We start from the raw sequence: 24,346 nt of genomic DNA on the forward strand, positions 1-24,346 counted from the left end.
GTGATGAGGACACAGGGATTTTCATTACCATCATTACCAGAGCTTACCATGTACTGAGCACCAGGTACGTTCCAGGTATCAGATTCTCTGAACATCACTTTAGAGGAATTACTTTATTCAGTCAGATATGGCTCCTGCCCTCAAGCATTGCATGTACTCTAGTAAGTGACCACAGTTTTATTTATTTATTTAATTTTTTTTTAAGATTTTATTTATTTGACAGAGAGAGGGAACACAAGCAGGGGGAAGGGGCAGAGGGAGAAGCAGGCTTCCCGCGGAGCAGGGAGCCCGATGCAGGGCTCGATCCCAGGACTCTGGGATTATGACCTGAGCCGAAGGCAGACGCTTAACGACTGAGCCACCCAGGCGCCCCATGACCACAGTTTTAGAAACAAAAAATTGCACCGCCATAGGATGAATGTCGCATAAAGCAAGAAGTGACTGTCTCTTCTGAGATGGGTGGGCTGGTCTTGAGGCACAGATGGAAACTTCGCAGGCACAGCGGGAGGTAAGTGGCAGGAAGAACACGGGGACCAGGGGAAGGTCTATGAAAAGATGGGCAGGGAAGAAACGGCAGGTCTCTTTCTAGGAACCACAGGTACTGCAGTACTGCTTTGGGGAGGGGAGGCGGTGTGTTACAGAAGTAACCAGGTCCTGTTCAAAGACCTTGTAGAAGATTTTCTCTTTCCAAGAACCTTGGGCACTAGCCCCCGTGAAGAATGAGGCTCACTTTCCAAACCACCATTTCAGTTTTGCAGGCGGGAGAGAGGAAGAGAAAAGGAAGCAAGGCTGGGGAACAGGGAAGATGACTGAAACTCACGTGAAAACAATTTCACTCTAATGAAAAAATATTTCTGAATAAATTGTTAATCTTTTTCTCAGCAGGACAAAATAATATACATCAAGCTCCAATAATTTAATACTTTGGGCAAAGGAGGAGGTTTTAAGGACTTAGTTTAATGATGCAGTGCTGAAATGAGGTCTGCAGCTTCAGTGTAATCTATTTCTTGTGAAGTACAATGTTCCCAAAGGAACACATTCATTTAAAAGGCTTAAGCGTGAGAGATTTATTTTTTTCAAACAAATCTAATTAAATTGAAATACCTTCTAAAGGCAAAGTAATAGTAATATGTAGCTCACATCTCTCTAAATTTGGGATATATTCAGAAAACAGGATGTTCTTTTGAATCCTAAACCTTGACAATTCTGAAAAATATTGACTTCAAGGAAGTGAGCAGAGAGATACATTTATGTTTTGCTCTGATTGTTAGTGTTTCTGTGGAAGTTGCCCCAATTGCTACAGGTTGGTTCACTTGATCAAAATGAAGGAGGTGCCTGTAGATAATTTCCTATTACTTGCAGGGCACAGGAAGGGGTGAATGGAGGCAGAAGTGTAATCTACCTCTTAACAGTTCATTAATATTGCAAAAAATTGTGTTTCCCTGGGAGGCTGAGGCATTACAACCCACCTCTCTTAGTGGTACTGGTAGTCACGTAAGTGAATAGGACTCAGCTGACCACTGACCTGGAATTCCTTCTTCCAAGAACATCGGTACATGCTATGAGTAAAGACTTCCCCCAAACTAGTAAGGCCCAGCTTAATGTTTGCTTCTTTCATACAATGATCTAATTAGAGCTCTACTCCAAGTCCCTCGGTTACTAGCCTTTTTCCTCTCGACTTCAAATTACTTTCCTTGACATGCCCACAGACAGACACACGCCCAATCAGTCATCAAAGGACTTGGGAGGATCAAAGTACCTAACTCCCCTCCTCCCAACTTCAGCTTCTCTTAAAAAAAAAAAAAAAAAAAAAAAAAAAGACACAAGTCTTGTCAGTGAACCAGTCCTATAGAGTCAGGGTTACATCATGCAAATCTGGTAACTTTAAGGCCTATCTCATACAGAGTCTGGCTCTTCCTCGCTGCACTGCCTGATGGGTAGGCAAGGTGGGTGCTTCTGCGCTTTGGTAATGAGGACACTGAGACTCATAATATAAAATTATTTTGGCTCTAAATTTTCTTGTCCATTCTTATTTATGTTTCTGACTATGATTCAAAAGTATTAGGTTAGCAAGTAGATTTTAATTTTAAATGATTCCCTAATATGCTGAGTTGTCATAAAGATGTTAATTCTTACTGCTGTTTTTCTCTTTTTTAACTCACAGATTACACTTTTTTCATGTTTCTAAAATACCATGTAATCATAAAAAATTGCACACTCAGGGACTTGGATGAGGATTCTAGGGAAGAGAGTGGCAAAGCCAGAACCCAAACTCACATCTCCTGATCCCAAAGCCTCTGTCTAGTGGGGATGAGGCTGCCATGGGACTCCTGCTACTTTGCTTAATACTCATCCAAATCACCCAGAGCCCAGCCACCTCCCTCCCTCTCCAAAATAATTCCCCAGCACCCAACTCTCATTCTAAACTCTGTAGTGGTGAGGGCAGTTAAAAATCCAAGTGGCAACTTTAAAAACTGCCTCACCAGAGTATAGTCCTACTTTCTCAGTCACTTCCTTAGGTGTATATGTATGATATATATGTAAAGAATTTTTTTCAACTAAAAAAACTGCATCTGGCAGGTTGGCTATGGTCTGATTACATACAGTGTTTGCCAGGTTTGCGGGGGAAATAGCTTCTTAGACAAATTTTCCACTTCATGGTTTGTAAAACACGGAAGAAAGATGATTTGATATTTTTTACGCCACATATTCAAACAACTGCACAAAGACATGTTATAGTAGTATTTGTACTGACATATAACTAATATATATCATAATGACATATTCAGTAAAAAAAAAAGGTATGTACAATATGATGCGGTTTGTGTGCATTAACTTTAAAATCTATCCTTGGCACGATGTATGTGACAATGCATGAGACCAATAGGAAAGACGGTAAATTGACAGGGGTTACTTGTAGAGGAGTAATATTACAGAGGTAAAATTAGAGGGAAGATTATTACTTTTACCTGTACCATTAGAATTTTTTATGATTACATGGTATTTTAAAAACATGAAAAAAAGTGTAATCTGTGAGTTAAAAAAGAGAAAAACAGCAGTAAGAATTAACATCTTTATGACAACTCAGCATATTAGGGAATCATTTAGAATTAAAATCTACTTGCTAACCTAGTACTTTTGAATCATCGTCAGAAACATAAATAAGAATGGACAAGAAAATTTAGAGTCAAAATAATTTTAAATTATGATATTTAAATATTGTGCAAAATTTTTAGCCTTTAGTTGAGAAATCATCCTATTCTCCTGCCCTCATTTTTCTAGCCACAGCCCCTATGTTATGTCAATCCCATTCGCTTGGTATTTAAAAGAGATGTATGGAGACGGAGACTCAAGTTGAAGAGCAGGAAGTATTATGGACCATGTAAGGATCTCTCCTCCTTTGCTTTTTGTGGATTCCAAGACACATTCAATGCTAAATGGTTAACAAAATTGCTAGTTCACTGAGCACACTATTTTATTTCATGCAATTGGTGTGTAAGCTGAACTGAATAGCAAATGGTTGTATATTCTACAATAAGTCTGCTGGTACTTTTGTCAATGTCCTATGACAGGAGCAAAAATTCACATCTAGACTCCTAATAAGATTCGTTATATACTGACTAGTTAAAAGCACACCTAGGCACCACATTGACATCTACTAGGATGGGGTACAGTGTTGTTATTTAGGTGAACCTGTCCTGTGATTCTGATACACAAACTTGGTTGAGAGCAACTTACACAGCTGATGAGATTTGTCTGGTAAAATTTATGAGAAAGGATTTACATCTTTTATGTTCCTTAGAACAGAGATCAGGAATTCCTTAGGCTAAGTCATGTGCTGAAGTTTGAAAGCAAAAATTTAGATCCCAGAATCACAGAACATTAAGTCTGAAAGATTTTTAAAGATATTATTGACTTCTCTCCCATTTTACAGTTAAGAGATGACAAGAGGGATTAAGGGATTTATCTGCGAAAAATAGTTAATTAAAAATGCATCTAGTATCACAAGCTATCTCTCTTACAAAAAAATAGTACATTTTTAACAAATAACAACTAGTATTCTTGTTTTTCCATTCTGTCATCTTTACCCCTGATTTTCAGGTCAATTAACCTAAGGTTACGGAGCATTTAAAAAGAATCTATACAAAGAAGAAATATCTGATCTAAATAAGGATTTTTATTTAGAGTAATAACAAAAACAATGTCATGATCTTATGCCAAAACAGTTGGGCTAGGTTTTTGAAATGTCTGTGGAAGTACACTGAATAAAATACATAGGCAAAAGAATGAAATGAGGGAAATGCACATCTGTATCAAGGACTTATTTAAGTAGTTCAATTTGCTGGATCATATAATGGTGAAGCAGTCACAGAAGCTGGAAAGGCAGGTCAAAGTTATCTTTTGAAGGACTTTGAATATTATGATAAGGAGTTTTGACTATCCCATTAGTGAGTAACCTTCTTTGTTATACTTAAATTTCATTTTAAAACAAAATAAATAAAATCTTTAAAAGGGGGGGTGCGTCTGGGTGGCTCAGTCAGTTAAGAGTCTGACTCTTGATTTCGGCTCAGGTCATGCTCTCAGGATCATGAGACTGAGCCCTGTGCTGGGCTCTCCGTTCAGCTCAGAGTCTGCCTGAGATTCAGGATTTTCTCTCTCCCTCTGCAACCCCCCCCCCCGCTTGCCTGCAAGGGATTGCTCTCTCTAATGAATAAAAGTTAAAAAACAAAAACAAAAAACAAAAACCACCAAAAAACCCACATAGATAACCTAAATAGGTGACGAAAAAGCATCTGACAAAATACAATGTCAAATTGTGATTTAAAAGGAAAAGCCTCATATCAAATCAGAAATGGAAAGGAATTTCCTCCACTTGAAAGGGCATGTATGAAAAACCTACATATAGCTAAGGTCTTATTTAATCATCCAACACCAACTGGCTTCTCTGAGATTGGGGACCAAAAAAAAAAAAAAAAAAGAGGAAAATGAAGGAAGGAAGGAGGATAAAGGTCAGAAACAGCGTAAAACTCCCTGTACACAGATGAAATGATCAATTACCTCTAGAAAATGCTAAGGAATCAACAAAAAACTACTAGAACTAGAACTAGTAGGTTAGTTTAGCATGATTATAGGCTACAAGGTCAATATGCAAATACATGAAAATCAACTGTATTTCTATATACTAGGAACAAATAATGAAACGATAAAAATCCCACTTATAAAAGCACTGAATAGAAAATACATAGGAATACACTTAACTGAAAATGGAAAAGTTCTACACTGAAAATTATGAAACATTTCAGAAAAATAATTAAATGGAGAGATATTGCATTCATAATTTGGAAGACTCAGTATTGTCAAGATGTCTAGCCTCCCAAAATAAAACTATAGATTCAATACAATCTCGATCAAAATCCCAGAAGCCTTTAAAAAAAATAGAGGGGCGCCTGGGTGGCTCAGTCATTAAGCGTCTGCCTTCGGCTCAGGTCATGACCCCAGGGTCCTGGGATCCAGTCCCACATCGGGCTCCCTGATCCGCGGGAAGCCTGCTTCTCCCTCTCCTTCTCCCGCTGCTTCTGTTCCCTCTCTCTGTGTGTCTCTCTCTGTCCAATAAATAAAATCTTTCAACAACAACAACAATAATTTACAAGTTGGTTCTAAGAATCACACGGAAACTCAAAGGACCTAGAATAGCCAAGACAGTTTTCAAAAATAAGAACAAAACGAGGATGTAGTGCTGTCTGAATTCAAGACTTGCTAGAAGGATATGGTAATCAAGACAGTGTGGTGATGGCATCAACAATAGGCAGATTAATAGAAGAGAACTGAGAGTCCATAAACAGACACATAGTTATATGTTAATTTCATTTTTTGACAAAGGTGCAAAGGAAGTCAATGAGGGGAAAAAAGTCTTTTCAACAAATGGTGCTGGATCAACTAGGAATTCACATGAAAAAACCCATCAACCCTTACCTCACAGCACACACAAAAATTAATTCAAGATGGATCACAGAACTAAATATAAAAGCTAAAACTATGAAGTTTTTAGAAGAAAATATAGGATAATATTATTGTAATTATTGGAGGTAAGCAAAGATTCTTAGCTAGGACAGTAACTATAAAAGAAAACATGAATAAATAATGATTTCATCAAAACTAAGAACTTCTATACATAAAAAGATATATTACGAAAATAGACAAGCCACAGATGGAAAGATCCATAGAAACCATGTATCTGACAAAGAACTAGTATATCTATAAAGAACTTCTACATTCAACTCAATTTTATAAAAAGACAACCTAAATAAAAATGGGGAAAAGACTTAGACACTTTATAAAAGAATCCATCTAAAAGGCTGCTAAAGAAGAAAAATGCTCCACTTCATCAGTTGTCAAGAAAATGTAAATGAAAGCCACAATAAGGAACCATCACAAACCCACCAGAGGAGTAAAGATTGTGGAACAACCAAAATGCTCATACACTGGCTGGTGGGAATGTTTAATGGCCCAACTATCTGGGAAAAAGGGCTGGCAGATTCTTTCTAAGTTAAACACTTTAACACTACCCTAATTTACTGTTAATGTTTATCTAAGAAAAAGGAAAATATTTGTCCTCAAGAAGACCTGTCACACAAATGTTCCTAGGAACTTTATTCAAAACTCTGCAAAAAATCCAAAAGTCCATCCACAGGTAAACTGATAAACAAATTGTGGTAGGTATACAACGGAATATTATTCAGCAACAAAAAGGAACAAACTACTAATACATGCGACAGCATAGATAATCACAGACATGCAAAGTGAAAGAGTACATAACTATATGATACCATACATGTGAAGTTCTGGAACAGGAAAAACTAATGAAAGGAAAAAAGGAAAAAAAAAAAATCAATGCAGTATTTGCCTCCCATGATGGGAGAGGTTCCAATGGGAGAGTACATGAGAAAAGTTTCTGGGGAGAGAGAAATGATAGATGTTTGGATTATTCAGGTGTATACAGTTGTCAAAGTTGTACAGAGAAGATCTGTGCATTTCATTTTTTGTCAATTTTGCCCCCACCCTGACTATAAAAATAATAACTGCGTAGGGATGGACACCTGGAGGTGTAGATGACACAGAAAAGACCGAGTGTTGGGCACTGCTGAACCATGTGAGGGCTACACAGGATTTCATTACACCATTCTACTTTATAGATGCCAAAAAACATCCTTAATAAGAGGGTTTTTTTTGTTTGTTTGTTTGTTTGTTTGTTTTTAAGGAGGAAAACCACATATGGGTATACTTCCCAGGTAAGATTTTCCTAACAGAATACCTTTTGATTTTTTAAACCTCAAACTTCATAGGATCTACATATACTCTCAATGAAGTATTTTTCAGTAAATGTTTATATAGGAAAAATTTATATCTATACCCTCACTACAAAGTAAAACATTTTAAACAAAATGTGTGAGGGAAACGTCCCAGCGTATTCCAAGTACAGAATCGCAGGGTGACATTTTGAACCACAGACTCAGTGGCAACAAGGAGGATGTGCAGTTTGGATGTTCGTGGAGCAACGAGAAACCGTGTTATTGCACACAATGCAACTGTGTTTTTTTTTTTTTATCTTTTGTTTTGTTTTGTTTTTAAAGATTCTATTTATTTATTCATGAGAGACAGAGGGAGAGAGAGAGAAGCAGAGGGAGAAGCAGGCTCCCAAGGAGCAGGTAGCCCGATGCAGGACTTGATCCCAGGACCCTGGGATCATGACCTGAGCCGAAGGCAGACGCTTAACCATCTGAGCCACCCAGGCGCCCACAATGCAACTGTGTTAGCAATCATACTATTTGGTGATTCTGAAGTGATAGTAGACACGTCACATCCTAACACGATTATGTGTTACCTATAAGCATTATTTTCATTGCATTTCAGTAATATTTTAAGAAAATTGGTGGGAGGGAGGACTGGGGTTGATGTGTAATGCATAAATTCTCCTGACTTAAAATAATGAGAAATAGGCTCATGGCTACTCTTTGGGGTGGCACATCTGATTCTCACTTTGGGTTACTGATTTTAGGCCTACCTCTTAAAAACTGTAATTAAAACACACATATACAACCATATTTTTGATGAGTTTAAGCAGCTGTCTGATATTGTTAGTAAGTCAACCCTGGAATAAGAATTTCATTAACGCTTTTCTTTCAGGCTTCGTGCCTTAAGATTGCATAGTGACTGCAAGAGATTTCCATTGTGCAAAGGGAGCAAAATACAGATATAAGTGGTATGTTGAGATGATAGAAGGAAAACCTCAATAATCTAAGAGCATATCTTGGGCACCTGGGTGGCTCGGTGGTTGAGCATCTGCCTTCAGCTCAGGTCATGACTCCAGGGTCCTGGGATCGAGCCCTGCGCTGGGCTCCCTGCTCACTGGGGAGCCTGCTTCTCCCTCTGCTCTCCCCCACCCCCCTCTTGCTCTAATAATAATATCTTAAAAAAATAATAAAAGCATAACTTTCTCGACTGCATTTCAGTATGGTTATGATGGCAATGAGTAGGACTGAAAGGAAGCAGAGAAGAAACTGGAAAAAGCAGGGAACAGAGGCCTGAAGAACTACCCCAATATGTCATGTAAATGCCAAGAAAAAACTGCAGGAAGGAGTCTTGCTAAAAACCAATTATTCTTTCCAAGTGGCAACTTTCTCCCCTCAGCATACGTTCCTATCCTTGCTTTTTATATTCTTTCCACGGTAATCTCTCTTCAATTATCCTCATTTTTACTTTCTGCTTCCATGGCACTTTGTCTTTCATGCACTTTCTCTCTGATTTTAAGATAATGTGGCTCACTGTAGCAATCCCACATAAAGCTTTTGTAGAGTGACAATGAGGACTGCAATAATAAAAATTAAATGATTGTCATTCCTCCAAAAAATCAGTAAGAATACAGACTTCAAGCCTAAATATTTCAGCAGGATAAAGACAATGAAGTGTGACTAAATAATTCAAAACTCTTCCCCCAACAAGCCAGGGACAGAAACCCAAAATGGCAGCAATAGAGCTCTAGGACTTCATGGCAGGAAATACAGACAAGAATGGGGCCACCCAATATGAGCTAGGTTTTGCGAAGTACTTCCTGCAGACTGAAAATAAAACCTTAACTTTACAATGGTATTGAAGAGGAAAGCTCCTAAAATACAAAGTTCAGAGAAGTTCTCAAATTGGGCAAGAAAAATCTCAAAAAAGGATTACTTTTCTTCTTTGATTCTTGAGGGATAGCTATAATTTCACTGATTGCATTCTTCTTTTATTGAATTCAAAGTGGCATCCAATTAACAAGAGTAACAGGGTATTGTATTGTGAGAAACTATCTTAGATATTTTGAACTAGTACCAGACTAACTGCATTAATCGAGATCTACCGAAACTACAAAATGATGACAAATTTACTTGCTACTTTTTAAGTAAGCTCTATGCCCAACGTGGGGCTTGAGCTCACGACCCTGAGATTAAGAGTGGCATGCTCTACAGACTGAGCCAGCCAGTCGCCCCAACCTACTACTTTTTAGAATCATTATTAATCCAATTAGCAATAATTGCACCTCGGATAAACCTCATTGGCTACGATACTGCCACTGCGCAAAGCTAGAATCATTATTAATCCAGAATGAAATAATTTAAGAGCACAGCCTTTAGAGTCAGAAAAGGTAGTGTTTGCAGGTTGATTTTACCCCTTCACAGCTCAGTTTCCTTATCTGTAAAATGGGGATTAAAATAGCACCACTTTCATAGGTTTGTTGTAAATGTCAGGAGAACGCATGTAAAGAATTTAGCACTGATTTGAAAATAGTTAAGTATTCAGTGTAGGCTCAATTCCTAGTATGGCTTCCCTAGCCCCCAAATGTTCCCTTAATGAGTACATCTTTTTGTAACTCACATTGGATATCACACAATGCACGAGAGATGACTTAACAAGACACAGAGATAGCTATTGATTATATGCCGGAATAACCAGGGGGCTTCACTTTGAAGAAAGGAAAAATGTTACACAGACAGCAGAGACCCCATGACTGTTTTATGTGTGAGGCTGACCCCTCAGCCAGTACCACATTCTTCTGTTGACTTTCAGAGTTGTGAATTAGGCTGCCGACTATTTTTGAGTCCCCAAATGGGGTCACTTTAGCTTTGCATATAGGAAGGTCATATTCAGGATCTGCTAACAGTATTTATTTTTGTCAGGCTTAATCAACCAATTTTTAACAAGTGCCTTGAGACATAACAGACATATAATACATTACTTATTTAAATGTCAAGTATGTTTTAACACTTATGAAGCCATTGCCACAATAAAAAATTGGGTCGATCAATTTATTTTTGCACTTTTAGCTATTATAAAATACGTATCTCTTAATAAAACTAGGGAAAATCATTTTATTGCAATTTTGCCAATCCTTTAGTTTTCTTTCTGCTCCTCAAACTAGTGTTTCCACAATGGGATATTTATTACCTCAGGTCTCTTAAGGCATAATTATTGCATCAAGAAGCACACTTTATAAAATTGCATCCATGTACGGTAATAATCTAAAAGAGCCAATCTAAGATGACAGATGCTTTTGACTAAAAATTAGAAAGAATCTTATCTGTGGATGCACAAAAGCTAGTGACTTGTTTACTACTCTCCTGCGCTTCTAAATCACATTGAAGTCTTCCAAAAGATTTCAGGAATAATTCACTGGCAAGAAGCAGAGAGTGAAGAGTAGGTGCTGAGACTGGGTGGTGTATAGAGCCCTGAGGTAGGAGCTTTGTCCTGATGCAGCTCCATGGATCTGGGCCAGTCATTGACAATTTATGGCTTCAGGCTTTTTTCTCTTCTAAAATAAACATAATGAGACAGTAAGATCTGAGTTTAACTGTGGTTCTACGTCTTCATCCCTCTGCAAACACGGGAAGCCTTCGTGCTTTTTATTTGTAGTGGTTTTTAAGCAAACATATTAGACACTTGGAAAATAACAACATTTAGGTTTGGCTGTTCTGCAGGTGAATGTTTCAAAGGGGATGCGCGGGCTCTATCTTGCAGGGTGTGGGGGGCAGAGAGACTCAGCTCTCTATGCTAGCCCCATCACTGGCACCGGCTCGTGCTGCCCCCAGCTGCTTCTGTAACCTGACAAATCACTCCAATTCCCCATGCAACGGTATCTACTCGCTCTTCCTGCACTTGCACCGTAGGGAAGATTATAAATAAATCCTACATTCATATGACAGCACCATGCCCAGACCTGTGTATTTTCTGGGACTAATTGCTCAGGGAAGGCCAATACTCTGGTGCAAGTCTCATTCCAGTCTACATGGTAATTATATGCTAATGCCTTTTGAAATTAATTCAGAAGCCCCCACACCAGCATCGCAGTAAAGGGTAAGGAAGCTGAGATTTAATCACATTGTCTTCTTGGGGATTAATTTAAGATTTCTTTTACACATGAACTGGGCCATCTATCGACAGAACTCGCTGGCTGCTCCAGCACCATTAACAATGCAGTCCCACAGCAACAAAACTGCTGGCCAGTGGAGTGCGGAAAATCAGTCACGGCCAGGCTCTCGTGAGGAAGCAGAGCTTCTGACGTCAAAGAAGCCACCGTGCATGTTCGACCCAGCTCTTTTCTATGTCCTATAAGTTAGCCTCCTCTTAGGACCGAAAATAAGTCCGATCCACGATGAATAAAAGGAGGCTCAGAGCAGAGTAAGAACATAACAATAGTAACAAAGCAGTCCTAAGAAATAATAGGAATAAATGGTGGATCTGTAAAAACAATCAAGACACGGATAACTTGACCTCATAGAGAAGCCACAAAAATAAATGGAGTGTGGGTGGGTAAGTAAATATACAAGATTTGCTCCAGCCCAGAAATCTAATAAGTATAATCTAAAAGCCCCCTATAGGGGCGCCTGGGTGGCTCAGTCGTTAAGTGTCTGCCTTCAGCTCAGGTTGTGATCCCAGGGTCCTGGGATCGAGCCCTGCATCAGGCTCCCTGCTCTGTGGGAAGCCTGCTTCTCCCTCTCCCTCTCCCTCTGCTTATGTTCTCTCTCACTGTGTCTCTGTCAAATAAATAAATCTTTAAAATAAATAAATAAATAAACAAAAGCCCCCTATATAAGCCTCCCACACAATGTAGTGTCCTTCTAAAATCTAACGCACTGCAATATCCAAAGAACAGCTATTTTAACATGGGCTTGTAGCTTTCCTGGTACTCATCATTAAATCAATTTCCTATTCTCGGTTCAAAAGGACATTGGATATGATATCATGCAATATACAAATTCCTCACATATCAGAGAGGAATGATTAAAATTTTTTCTCAGCTATAAAAAGAAACGAGGGAAATGTTTCCCACACAAATTTTCTCCAAATTTGCCAAAACTTTGGAAAAAGCCAAAAGTCACATGAGAAGATGGGTTATAACTGCTTAAGAATCCAGTCTGTGCATTTTTCTGTTCTCTCAGTTTTTCAAGATGCGACATAGAGCTATTGAGGAAGATGACGGCTTCCCTTTGGGACTTACTTTAAGAGACAAGTGTAGTCATATAAACAAACTAAAAACCTCAAACACACAAATCCAGATGAAAATACTATTTTACAAATAATATCAGCTGAAATGTATTACTTTGTGCCAGATACTATGGCAAAATTTGACCCATCTTCTCTCACTAGTTCTCAGAACACCTTCTAAAGTTAATGCTATACAATTACTAGACTGTAAGCTCTATGGGAACAGGTACCATAGATTTTGTTCACCAAAGTAAAATCAGCACCTTGTTCATACACTGCTTCCTACGTGACAGATGCATAGCAAGATAGTTGCTGAATATGTAATTTTCATTACTTATGGCAACTGAGGGTTAGAGAAGATAAGTAACTAGCTAAAGACATGGAAGGCTAGAATGTGTGCTGCAACATATATTTATCAATCTTTTTTTTTTTTAGACAAGAGAATCAATGGGGAGTGGAGGAGGATCAACTTCTTGCCATGTTTGATCTTCTTGCTCTTTCCATCTCTGCAAGAAGATAAAGTTGCTGAATAGCAACAAAAGAGTCAAATTTGGAAAGTAAAAAAAAAAAAAAGAGTAGATGGGTGGCAAGATGTTAATATCCTTTTTCAGACAAGAGAGCTCTTCCAGCCTCTCACCTAGAAAACAGAGACCTAAATTTTCTGTCTAGGAGGGAGGAAATGTGATCTAATCAACAGTCAACTATGTGCAGGGCACTGTGTTAATTAAGCCCCTTCTGAAATGCAACTAATGACTGAAAGAACTGGGATAAGTTACAGCAGCTCTTCCAAGTTCAGTGCTTGCTGCCCTGTACCCAGTAAGACTTCTGTGTATGGACTGTAACACATTGCTCTGCAGCCCCTGCTCATTTGTTACCCACATCTAACACAATGTCAGGCAGAGAAATAAAATACCCGTGCTCCTGTTGGTCTAGACCTCATGGGCCATTACTCCATCTTGAGTCTTAGTAAGATACAATAGAACTAGAATCTTCATGTTCTAAATTACAGCCTTTGGAACATTTTCATATACCACACAATACAGGAAATCCATGTCTAGGTCCATATAACACAACATGGTAACTTCATATACATGATTTCCTAAAGACTAGAGCATCTTAAATCAGGATTCTCATGGATCTAAACAAATGGGGTTCGGCTGACGTACCACGGGGAACACAGTACACTTCAGTGGTTAGAGCATGAATCTTTAAGTCCTGCAAGCCTGGGTTCTTACTGAAACTTAGTAACTTAGTTCTGTAATATTAGACAAGTGACTGATGCAGTTTTCTTTTCCATAAAATGGGGATAGTATGAGTACTTACCAGATAGGTCTCTTAAGAATACTGAATACAAATGTGGGAGCATGTAGGTAAAGTAGCAGTTAAGCTCAGTAAATTAGTTTTCACTTTCACCTCGATGACCACCACCATCACTGAAGAAGTCTCCAAGCATCAACCAAAGGAAATAAACTTGAAGTGATGAATTGTATTGGTTAATACGTACTGCTGCCTTTGAGTTTTATGTATTTAATGATTATGCTGGTCACTGCTACTACCCAAGGTGGGTCCCTTTCATAATGCTGTATTACAAAAGAACAAGGAAGCTAATTCCAGAAGTGACTTCTTTGTGGAAACAGCTTTAAGATGGGGAGAGGGGCACCTGGGTGGCTCAGTTGTTAAGCGTCTGCCTTCGGCTCAGGTCATGGTCCCAGGGTCCTGGGATCGGGCCCCGCATCAGGCTCCCTGCTCAGTGGGAAGCCTGCTTCTCCCTCTCCCACTCCCCCTGCTTGTGTTCCCTCTCTCACTTCACTGTGTCTCTGTCAAATAAATAAAAATCTTTAAAAAAAATTAAATAAAAAAGATGGGGAGAAACTACTGAGGCTTGGGAGAGGCATGATGCTAACCGTCTCGCACTGGTGTCTGACCAGTTTGGGCTGTTATTTATTATTAAGCAAATCAGATTATGGGTGACTGTGAATTCTATTCTGAGTCAAAGTCTGACGAGGAAATCATAAAATGCAAAATCAGAAACCCTCATTTTAAGTGAGCGGTCTGATACTCAATGCCTCTGTAATTTCTGGACCTTCATATGTCCAAGTGTTAGCACGTTTTATCCAAGAGGCTGCAGAGCGCACCAGTTAACAAAGGCCAAAAAGCTGAACTGCCGGGGATACTGAATCCCAGCACCACTGTTTACTTCGTGATCCCACCAGTAAAAGAGGTGGCTGTACCCGACACTTAGTACGCAACAGCTGCCGCGGCTGTGCTTCAGATTATTGTATTCTTCACTGTGCAGTGCAATAACCTTTCCGTGTCTGTTTCCTTCCTCTATGCTGTGAGCTCTCTGAATGAAGGGACTGGATGTATTCATCTTTCTCTCCGTGTCCAGTCCCAAGAGACACTAACAACGTTAGCTGAATGATAAACTCAAACAGCAAATGAACATCAAAGTGAGATCAACTCGGAACAGAAACCCTGACTTTAAGTTGAGGAAAATACGAATAAATAAGATTACTGATGACATCATCTAGCAAGTAATTAGCAAAGGACCAGCATCTCCTTAGCCTCTCTTACCTCTATCCTGTTCCTAAATAAGGAATCAATGTGGTCTTAACCCACATCACCAACTTCACAGATAGTAACCAAGCCTTATCAACCAGTTCACAAAGTTCTGTTGGTTCTAACACCTTCCCAAAAAACTAAACAAGAACAAAAACAAATGCCATACTTATGGTTTATTCTAAAGCTAAAGAGAATTTTGATAAATACTAATAGATTAGTATACAATTTAGTTTTAAACATTTTGGAATTTATGTTAAAAACAAATCCTATTCTTTTTAATAGGGTTTCATGAGATTTTAACTTAAGGGTCCCTGAATTATTTTGCAAGATTAGGTCCTACTCAAGCAGCAAATAACATTTGCAAGCGACAATATGATTTCTGTTCTTCCTTTGGAAAATGATTTTGAATAGTTGAAGAAGATATAATTTGTAACATTCTTCACCGTCACCTCACTTTCCTGCGGACTATTCCCTTTCACCCCTTCACCTGACCAAAAGAGAAATTAAAAATCTATGTCCCTCACCTCCAACAGTTCATCTCCAATACGCATTCGCCCATCCGTGGCAGCAGGTCCTTCTGGGTTAATTCCCACCACAAATATGCTCAAGCGCGACCGGTCTTTATTACCAGCAAGGCTGAGTCCAAGTCCATTCTTATCCTTTTCAAGCTCAATAATGTGCAATTCTCCAGGCAGGTCTGCATATCTTTGCCTGATTTTTTCTATTGAAAAAAAAAGGGGGGGGTTAAAAAAATTTAAATAGAGCACTTAAATCTACATTACAAAGGCATCAGCATGTCCCCATTCTTACCATGATGGTCCTTTTTTTGAGAATGAAGTAGTTGAAGTCATTCACGTATTGGTAGGTTACAGTTAATTATTCCATCTCCCTTTAAAAAGTTTACTTTACCAATAAAACCTTCTCTGATTGTTCAGGTTCACATTGGCCCAGACTTTCTGTGCATTATTTTGTTACCTAAGACAGTCAACACAAAGTGGTAGAAACCCTGGCTTCGCTACTCCCCTCCAAAAACAGAGGGGGGTGGGTGGGAAACAAAGAATATATACTGAGCATCAGCTGTGTGCCAAGAGAGTGTTTGGTCCTGGAGATGTCATGCTGAAACAAAACAGACATGGTCCCTATTCTCATGGACTTGCATTCCATTTTTTTTCCAGTAGGAAAAAAAAAAATCAACAATTAATTCTAAATAATTACGTTTCTTTAAATTATACAAATGGTATAGAAGAATATTTTATGTTAAGTGAGTAAAACAAGGGGAATTGAGGATATTGGTTTAGCTTTCAGATCTGAATTCAATACACAAATCAACCATTTACTCAATGTCCAATAATTAATACATTATTTTATTCTTTGGAATTCCATTTCTTCCTGTGTAAAATGGGCATGGTAATACCCACTTCATGGATGTTGAGAAAATGAAGTAAAAGTGCACGTTAAAGGACTTAATAGCTAGCTTATGGCTTACAGGTATTCTATAAAATCTTTTATTCAATCTTTTGTCTCTGCTTGCCACCTCTACGCTTTGGTCTAAATTACCTATTTTAGGATTTGGCTGGTTGTGCTTCACTTGTGTTGATTACGTGCAACAAAACCACACTGGCAGATCAGCGTGGGGAATGATACTGCTTTAATCATGTCTTGTCCCCCACAAAGCACTAGCTTAGGCCAGGTGTGTTTCTGGGGCTCAAAGGCTGACACCTTCCACTATGGTATGATGCAACCATCCTATCAGTTGAATAACCAGTTGGTAGATTTTGATTATCCTGGAACTCTACGCTTTGGCTAATGCTTGACTTAGGTCCACTATCCTTATAGGGAACCCTGCAAATTCAAAGCTGAACTCAAATAATTAGCGTTAAGGGGGATGGGGGGGGAACAACCTAGCCATTGTATCACTTTACCAGACCTAACAAACACTGCCTTAGGAGAGTAGATAAATTTTAAAATCATAAAAATACTTTAAAAGAATTAACCATATAAATGGCTGCTTATTTTAGAAAGAATAAATCTGTTTGCTTTATATGATTTTGAAAAGAATCTTACTTTCATAGGTAAAGCTTATTATTAATAATACATTTAGCAAAGTACAGTAAGATACAGGTCTTGCAATGTAACAAAACTGCCTTCTATATAGGAAAAAAATAAAGTCATATTAACACTGAAGTAAAGAAGCTCAAAGTGGTTTTTTTGGTCAACTACCAAGAACAAGACACTATGTGGGTATTTTAACAAATAGAGACCTATAAGACACACATTACAAGATGCTTACATAGCAGCATAAGAGAAACAAATACAATAAATATTAGACAACTACAATTACTTAAATAGAAATTCCAATCACCACAGGGGCTGGTCACTGAATAAATACTAAATTAATTGTATGAGTCGTAAATGCTTTTACAGTTTTAAGAACCGTTACTTCTAGAAGAGATTTCATGGAAGCAGCAGAATTTGCAAAGGGTTTCAAACAAGGTATAGAACTTAATTATGAGAAATATCCTGTAGGTGGACTAGCAAGTGGAGAAGCATATATGGTGGTAGAGCAAGGAGAAGAATGTGAGCACCCACTTGGCTGCCAACTGAAAATTCTTTGGGTTGGTGGGTGGGTGATAAGAAATCATAGTACAAGGTTTACAGAAATGCCAACTGGGGATTCTGCAGAAGTGCTCTGGGGTCCCCCAGAGATGGGCCTTGAGAGGACATTCGGTATAAGACCTCTTTTCCCAGATTCAACCAGACCACTTAATGCATTCATCCACTTTGTTGGAGTTACAGGGTAAAAAAGTTAAGGAACGCCACTATGGCTAAGAAAACAAGCTAGAACAAAAATTTTAACATGCCTCCCTCAGAAAATAATAAAACAGAGATTGTTTAAAAAAGATACTGAAGACTTTACCACCACCATAAGCTCAAAGTAATGGATATAAGAGAACTCTATATCAGACAGAAAATACACACATCTGTGGAGGCATGCACAGAACACAGAAACAGACTGTGTGTTGAGCCATAAAAGAATCAACTACTCTTACAGAATCAACATCATACAGGCTATGTCTTTGGACACAGTGCAATGAAACTATGAAAAACTATGAATTATTGACAAAAAATAACTTTAAAATTCCACGGTGTCTAGAAATACATTAATGTTAGTGAAAAGCCCAAGGTTTAAAAGGGAAATAAAAAAGGAAATTAAGAAATACAGTACTAACAACTGAATAAAAATGAAACTTAGATGTTAAACTTGAGGGATTCAGCTAAAGAGAACTTAGAAGGCTATTTACAATTTGGAATAATTTTTTCAGAAAACAAGAAAAAAGTTAAACAATAATAAGCATTATACCCAGGAGGTTAGAAAAAGAGCTACCTAGCAAATGCAAAGAAAAAAGAGAAAACAGTAAAATAAAGGCAAGTATTAATGAAAATAGAACCATCACCATCAATCAAAACCAAATAATCCACAGAACAAAAACACTACAACAAGGATCAATGAAGTTAAAACCCAGTTATTTGAAAACATTAACAAGACAGACACTGCAAAAACTACTCAGGGAAAAAAATAGATGAGAGAAATAAATTCGTGAACTAGAAAGGGGAAATAACCACAGACAGATCTATAAAATAAGATTGTAAATAGTGTATTGATATGAAATGCTGGCACACCTTAAAATCTAGAGGACAGATAAATTTCTCAAAATTTAAAATGCCATATATAGTGTAAGAATAAATGTAAAACTGCAATAGACTAGTAATTATTAAAGAAACTGAAATGGGGGCGCCTGGGTGGCTCAGTCGTTAAGCGTCTGCCTTCGGCTCAGGTCATGATCCCAGGGTCCTGGGATAGAGGCCTGCATCTTGCTCCCTGCTCTGCAGGAAGCCTGCTTCTCCCTCTTCTACTCCCCCTGCTTGTGTTCCCTCTCTCACCGTGTCTCTGTCAAATAAATAAATAAAATCTTAAAAAACAAAACAACAACAAAAAACTGAAATGATAGTCAAGGATAGTCCCTTTAAAAGAACAACCCCCCCACACTTCTAGATATTTTTATATTTGAATTCTATCAGATTTCAAGTGTTAATGAATTTTATCCATGTAAGCTGTTCCAGAACACGGGGGCGGGGGGTATCCACTTCATATTTTGAGGCTGGTAGAATCCTGATTCTCCTTCCAAAAATAGAGACAAATCAAGAAAAGAAAATTATAGTCTTATTTAACTTAGGGTCACAGATGTAAAATTATTTTTTAAATAATTTAATTGAGAGCATATTGAAAATATTAATTTGACCTCTATGATATAGCCAGTATTTCACCATTTTCTAACATAAGAAACAGCAATTTTATATGATTCAACCTAAGAATATATTATGGACAAGGGCACATTCCAAGAAGGCAAGGAGAGTTAAATATCAGGAATTTTTTCAAGGAAATTATCACATTGATAAATTAAAGCAGAAAAGCTGGAAAATTATGTTAATAGATAGAGAAAAGCATTGGAGAATTGATTTTTTTTTTTTAAACCCCAAACTGTTGGCAAACTAGAATAGAAGGTACTTTCTGGACTTAAACTGAAAAACAGAAAATATAACAGGAAAAAAATAATTGCATATTTAAAACAAACAGGGAATTAATATGTAGAGAAGCAGAAAAAGGTTAGCAACCTCAATAGAAATCTGGTCAAAAGATACAAAACTCAAGTCTCACAAACATACAAAGAAATGCTCAAGTTCATTAGTAATTATGGAAATGCAAGTTACAGTGAGATACCAGTTTTCACTATTAGACTAAAATATCTGAAAGCTATATTAAGCCTTAGTGGAGATATGAGGAAGACGCCATAGGAATCCTTGTGCATCCTTCTGGAGAGCAGTCTGACACTACTTAATCAAATTAAGCATATACATATTCTACAAACCAGCAATTCTGTTCTTGGAAATATCCTAATAAATTCTTACACAGGTCTTAAGGGGATGTTACTGGAGACAGCAGGGGAGTGTGGAGGTAATGTGGGTATCTGTCACTGGGAGAGAGGATAGATGAAATGTGGTGGGTGGACATCACAGTGTCCCATCAGCAGGCAGAAGCAATTAACTGGAGGTAGTGACAGAGATTTTCAAACAGGGAGGAAAACAATGGGTCAATACCATTTATACAAACTAAGATTACCAGCAAAAATGGGTTTATTCGGGAATAACAGAGAATTGCAATCGGGGACGAGCAAGTGATGGCAGAAACCATAAGAATGGCATATCCCAGAATCATAGACTTTTTAATTCAGGGAAAACAAACTAAGAAACTATATAAAGTTACATTCTCTTATAGCAAACCCCCACCATCACCCTCAGATTCCGTTTTATAAATAAAAAAGACTGAAGAAATGAAGATCTTGTATAAGGTTATGAACCTAATTGATAGCTAGAAACTAGAGTCTTCTAACATATAAATTCTTTCTCTACCAAATCACGTTCAATTTCTCCAATAACATTTTAATTGTTTAAAAAGATTTTATTTATTAATTAGAGAGAAAGCGAGCATTCGAGAGAGCATGAGCAGGGGGAGAGGCAGAGGCAGAGGGAGATGCAGATTCCCCGCTGAGCAGGGAGCCCAATGCAGGACTCGATCCCAGGACCCCCAGATCATGACCTGAGCTGAAGGCAGACGCCCAACCAATGGAGCCACCCAGGTGCTCCATCCAATAACATTTTTAAAGAATAAGAATTAGTTCAGATTTTCCCCTCAGTTAAAGAAACTATCTTTAGAATCCTCATAATACCTCCTTACATGAAAGAAACATCTCGTAGTTTGCCAGGTCCCTCCACCTTTGGGAACACCTCCATTTGCACGTTAGTGGACTGGTCAGTGTTTGGGCCACATCTGCTGAGTCCAAGTGCTGTGCTTTCTTCTTCATACCACACCTATCTCTTAGACTGGTAGAATTTTAAATAATAAGAGGATCCCCCTAAAAGAGCTCAGACAATGGTTCCCAGGACTAGTCTCCTTAGAATTGCAAGGTTGGCTACCTAAAAATCACCCTGAGAGCCTATGAAACAGAATCATAACTGGGCTCTGCCAGCTCAGATTCAGAGCCAATGACACGGATTGAAGTTCAGTAATGGGGTAAGGGTTCTCTTTGTAACAAGGTCCTTAGACGATTCTCGGGGGCAGCTAGATCTGTAAATAACAGATTGATCTCCGATGCAATACAAACATTTTTTTCTATAGTTATTGTGACAGTTAACCATAATCAAGTTCACAGATACCAAAATTTAAGGCAGCCTTTAAATACATCCTTCACAAGACTAATCGAATATGGAGAGTATCTCTGGCTCCACGATCATGCCTCAGGATTAAATAAGAAATGTTTTGACTATATAATAGGTTACTTTAGGATCTCAGTCTTAGCCTTTCTGCTTCTAGCTCCCACCCTCCCAAGTGGCCCCCTCCCTCTCCTATCTCAGATGTTTTCTGCCATTTCCATGACTACTTGTTTCTACTCTGAAGCTGTAATAAAAGGTGAGCTAACCGTTCGATCCAGCAATTGCACTACTGGGTATTTACCCCAAAGATACAAATGTAGGGACCTGAAGGGGTACGTGTACCCCAATGTTTATAGCAGCAATGTCCACAATAGCCAAACTGTGGAAAGAGCCAAGATGCCCATCGACAGATGAATGGATAAAGAAGATGTGGTATATATACACAATGGAATATTATGCAGCCATCAAAAGGAATGAGATCTTGCCATTTGCAACGACGTGGATGGAACTGGAGGGTGTTATGCTGAGTGAAATAAGTCAATCAGAGAAAGACATGTATCACATGACCTCACTGATATGAGGAATTCTTAATCTCAGGAAACAAACTGAGTGTTACTGGAGTGGTTGGGGGTGGGAGGGATGGGGTGGCTGGGTGATAGACATTGGGGAGGGTATGTGCTACGGTGAGCGCTGTGAATTGTGCAAGACTGTTGAATCACAGATCTGTACTTCTGAAACAAATAACACAACATATTTTAAGAAAAAAGAAAAAGAAGAAGATAACAGGAGAGGAAGAAAAGGGGAGTATGTCAGAGGGGGAGACGAACCATGAGAGATGATGGATTCTGAAAAACAAACTGAGGGTTCTAGAGGGGAGGGGGGGGAGGGGGATGGGTTATCCTGGTGATGGGTATTGAGGAGGGCACGTTCTGCATGGAGCACTGGGTGTTATGAACAAACAATGAATCATGGAACACTGCACCAAAAACTAATGATGTAATATATGGTGATTAACATAACAATAAAAAAATAAAAAAAAAGGTGAGCTAGATTTTCAAAAGGGAGGAGGAAAACAAAGTTAGTCTTTGCTGGGGCTGGGGGGGGAAGCAGAACTGAACTCTCATCTTTGAAAAACCAAGACACCTCATGCCAGCTTGTTAATTCAGAATCTGAGCAATTTGTAGTTGGGCTCCTCGGGCTGAGTCAGCACCAACTGCTCTGCAGTGTCGGGCGGAGGGACTCTGCCGCATGGGAACCCCACACTGCCTGATATTTGCTTTGGGGGCAACTGGGACTCGTTTCCAGGGTAACCAGTGCCTGAGCAAAGGGCACGTCCCCAACTGAGGAAGGGGATAAGTGGGAAGAAAATGTGTAAGGAGAATGGTTTTCTTAAATCTTTTTTTCAGTTTCACAAAAAATACAGTTAAAGAGGTAGGGTAAAGAGTATTATTTTATTTGAAGCCATTGGGGTTCTCCCCCGAAATTAAGAAAATAGAACCCGCACTTTGTTTCCTGTACAGGAGCACACATACACACCCACATGAATTATGTTAAGTACCAGCTTTCAGCAATAAAATATTACAAGTGTTTACAATGATCCAGGATCCTACTATCCCCAGTACTGGTATTTTTCTGGAAATATTTGTGATAAATAGCCACCCTTATACTGATTTTCATTGACTTTCACAATGTATTGGTCAAGTGGCAGTCATTACTATCCCAAATAACCTAGATGCCCTTCCATTTCTAAATACAAATCAGATTAGGATATCAGGAACCCCGTTCTTTGGCACCAGGCTTTAAGTTCCCTGAATGAACATCAGCCTAGAATAACTAGAGAGAGAGAGAACAGTCTTTTCTACTCAGCTGAACAGTCATGCTTGTTTTAAACATGGATTTTCTAGCCCCATGACGGTGTTACCTGAAGAAAGGAATCTCAAGTTGCTCATAATTCTGTTTCAAAGCAACAATGCCTTTTCCTAGTCCAAGAAAGCCAGTAAGATTTCTCTAGTGTGATCTCAGGGTGTTTTCCTATCATCACAAGATGCCAGGTGTTGCTAAGTAACAGAGCCTTTCTCCCAAGAAAGAAACTTAATTCAAGTCACTGCCCAGTATTTTAATAGAAAATGTTTAACACACCAGAATAATGACCTGATACAGTTTCAGAAACATTTAGTTATCTGGTCTGTTTTTAAATAACAAAGGATAATACAGAGAAAATATTTAAATACATTTTCTTTACATTAAATACAAGGATCCCACTTTTAAATAATCAGGTTATAATAAACATCTCTTAATCTAATTTTCTTACGCAGTTACCAACTTTTTAAATTCTCTATGAGTTGGCAAGTACATGCAGATTTGAGAAGTAAAAACATATGAAAAAAATCATAACTAAGCATAAAAAACAGCATATGAACTTCAGTAGCAAGGAGCAAATCTCAGGTGAAAGTCCAGACCAAATAGAGCAAATAATAAAAATAAGTCAACATAAAGAAACTATATCTTACATAACAACAAATAAACAAACTTCCCTCTTACATGTTGTAGATGCTTTGGCCAGTATGTAAATGTGATAATATTATATGGATCTATAAGTAGAAATTAATAATTGAAACACACAAACATGAGAACTACACTTAAGTATAATAATAGATATTGTTCTAAGTACTTCATTATTAACTCACTTACTCTTTAGGAAAACTCCATGAGATGGGTATTACTTCCAACTTTATAGATGAGGAAACTGAGGCATAGATCGGATAGGTAATGCACAGTTGCACAGCTAGTGAATGGTAAAGCCAGGATTCAAAACCAGGGAGTCCAGCTCTGGAGTCCATGATCTTAGGTGACTGCCAGGGCCAGAATTAAACAAAAAGTACTACTCACAGAATTCAGAAGAAAACCAGGTACGTCAAATCATTTCATTCCTTTCATTCACAAAAATTCAATCCACATTAAATAGAAGAATGAAAAGAAAAATCAGCCATAAATCTAA

General features: G+C 38.3%; 1 protein-coding gene and 1 pseudogene across 8 annotated transcripts in view; both read right to left on the reverse strand.

The window, feature by feature from the left end:
- The window catches only part of PATJ (PATJ crumbs cell polarity complex component), a 349,122-nt gene that overhangs the window by 137,497 nt on the left and 187,279 nt on the right, over positions 1-24,346 (reverse strand). For all 8 annotated transcript variants that reach the window (XM_073896643.1, XM_025871744.2, XM_073896642.1 and 5 more), the window contains one exon: positions 15,603-15,799. In XM_073896643.1, coding sequence (XP_073752744.1) covers positions 15,603-15,799 — 197 coding nt within the window. The remainder of the gene's footprint in view (positions 1-15,602; positions 15,800-24,346) is intronic.
- LOC112824078 (U4 spliceosomal RNA) lies at positions 9,553-9,619 on the reverse strand (annotated as a pseudogene).

Source organism: Callorhinus ursinus, unplaced genomic scaffold (assembly GCF_003265705.2).
Source record: "Callorhinus ursinus isolate GAN/ISIS: 27379988/994484 unplaced genomic scaffold, GSC_fseal_2.0 scaffold9, whole genome shotgun sequence".
In the NCBI taxonomy this organism is placed as follows: domain Eukaryota; kingdom Metazoa; phylum Chordata; class Mammalia; order Carnivora; family Otariidae; genus Callorhinus; species Callorhinus ursinus.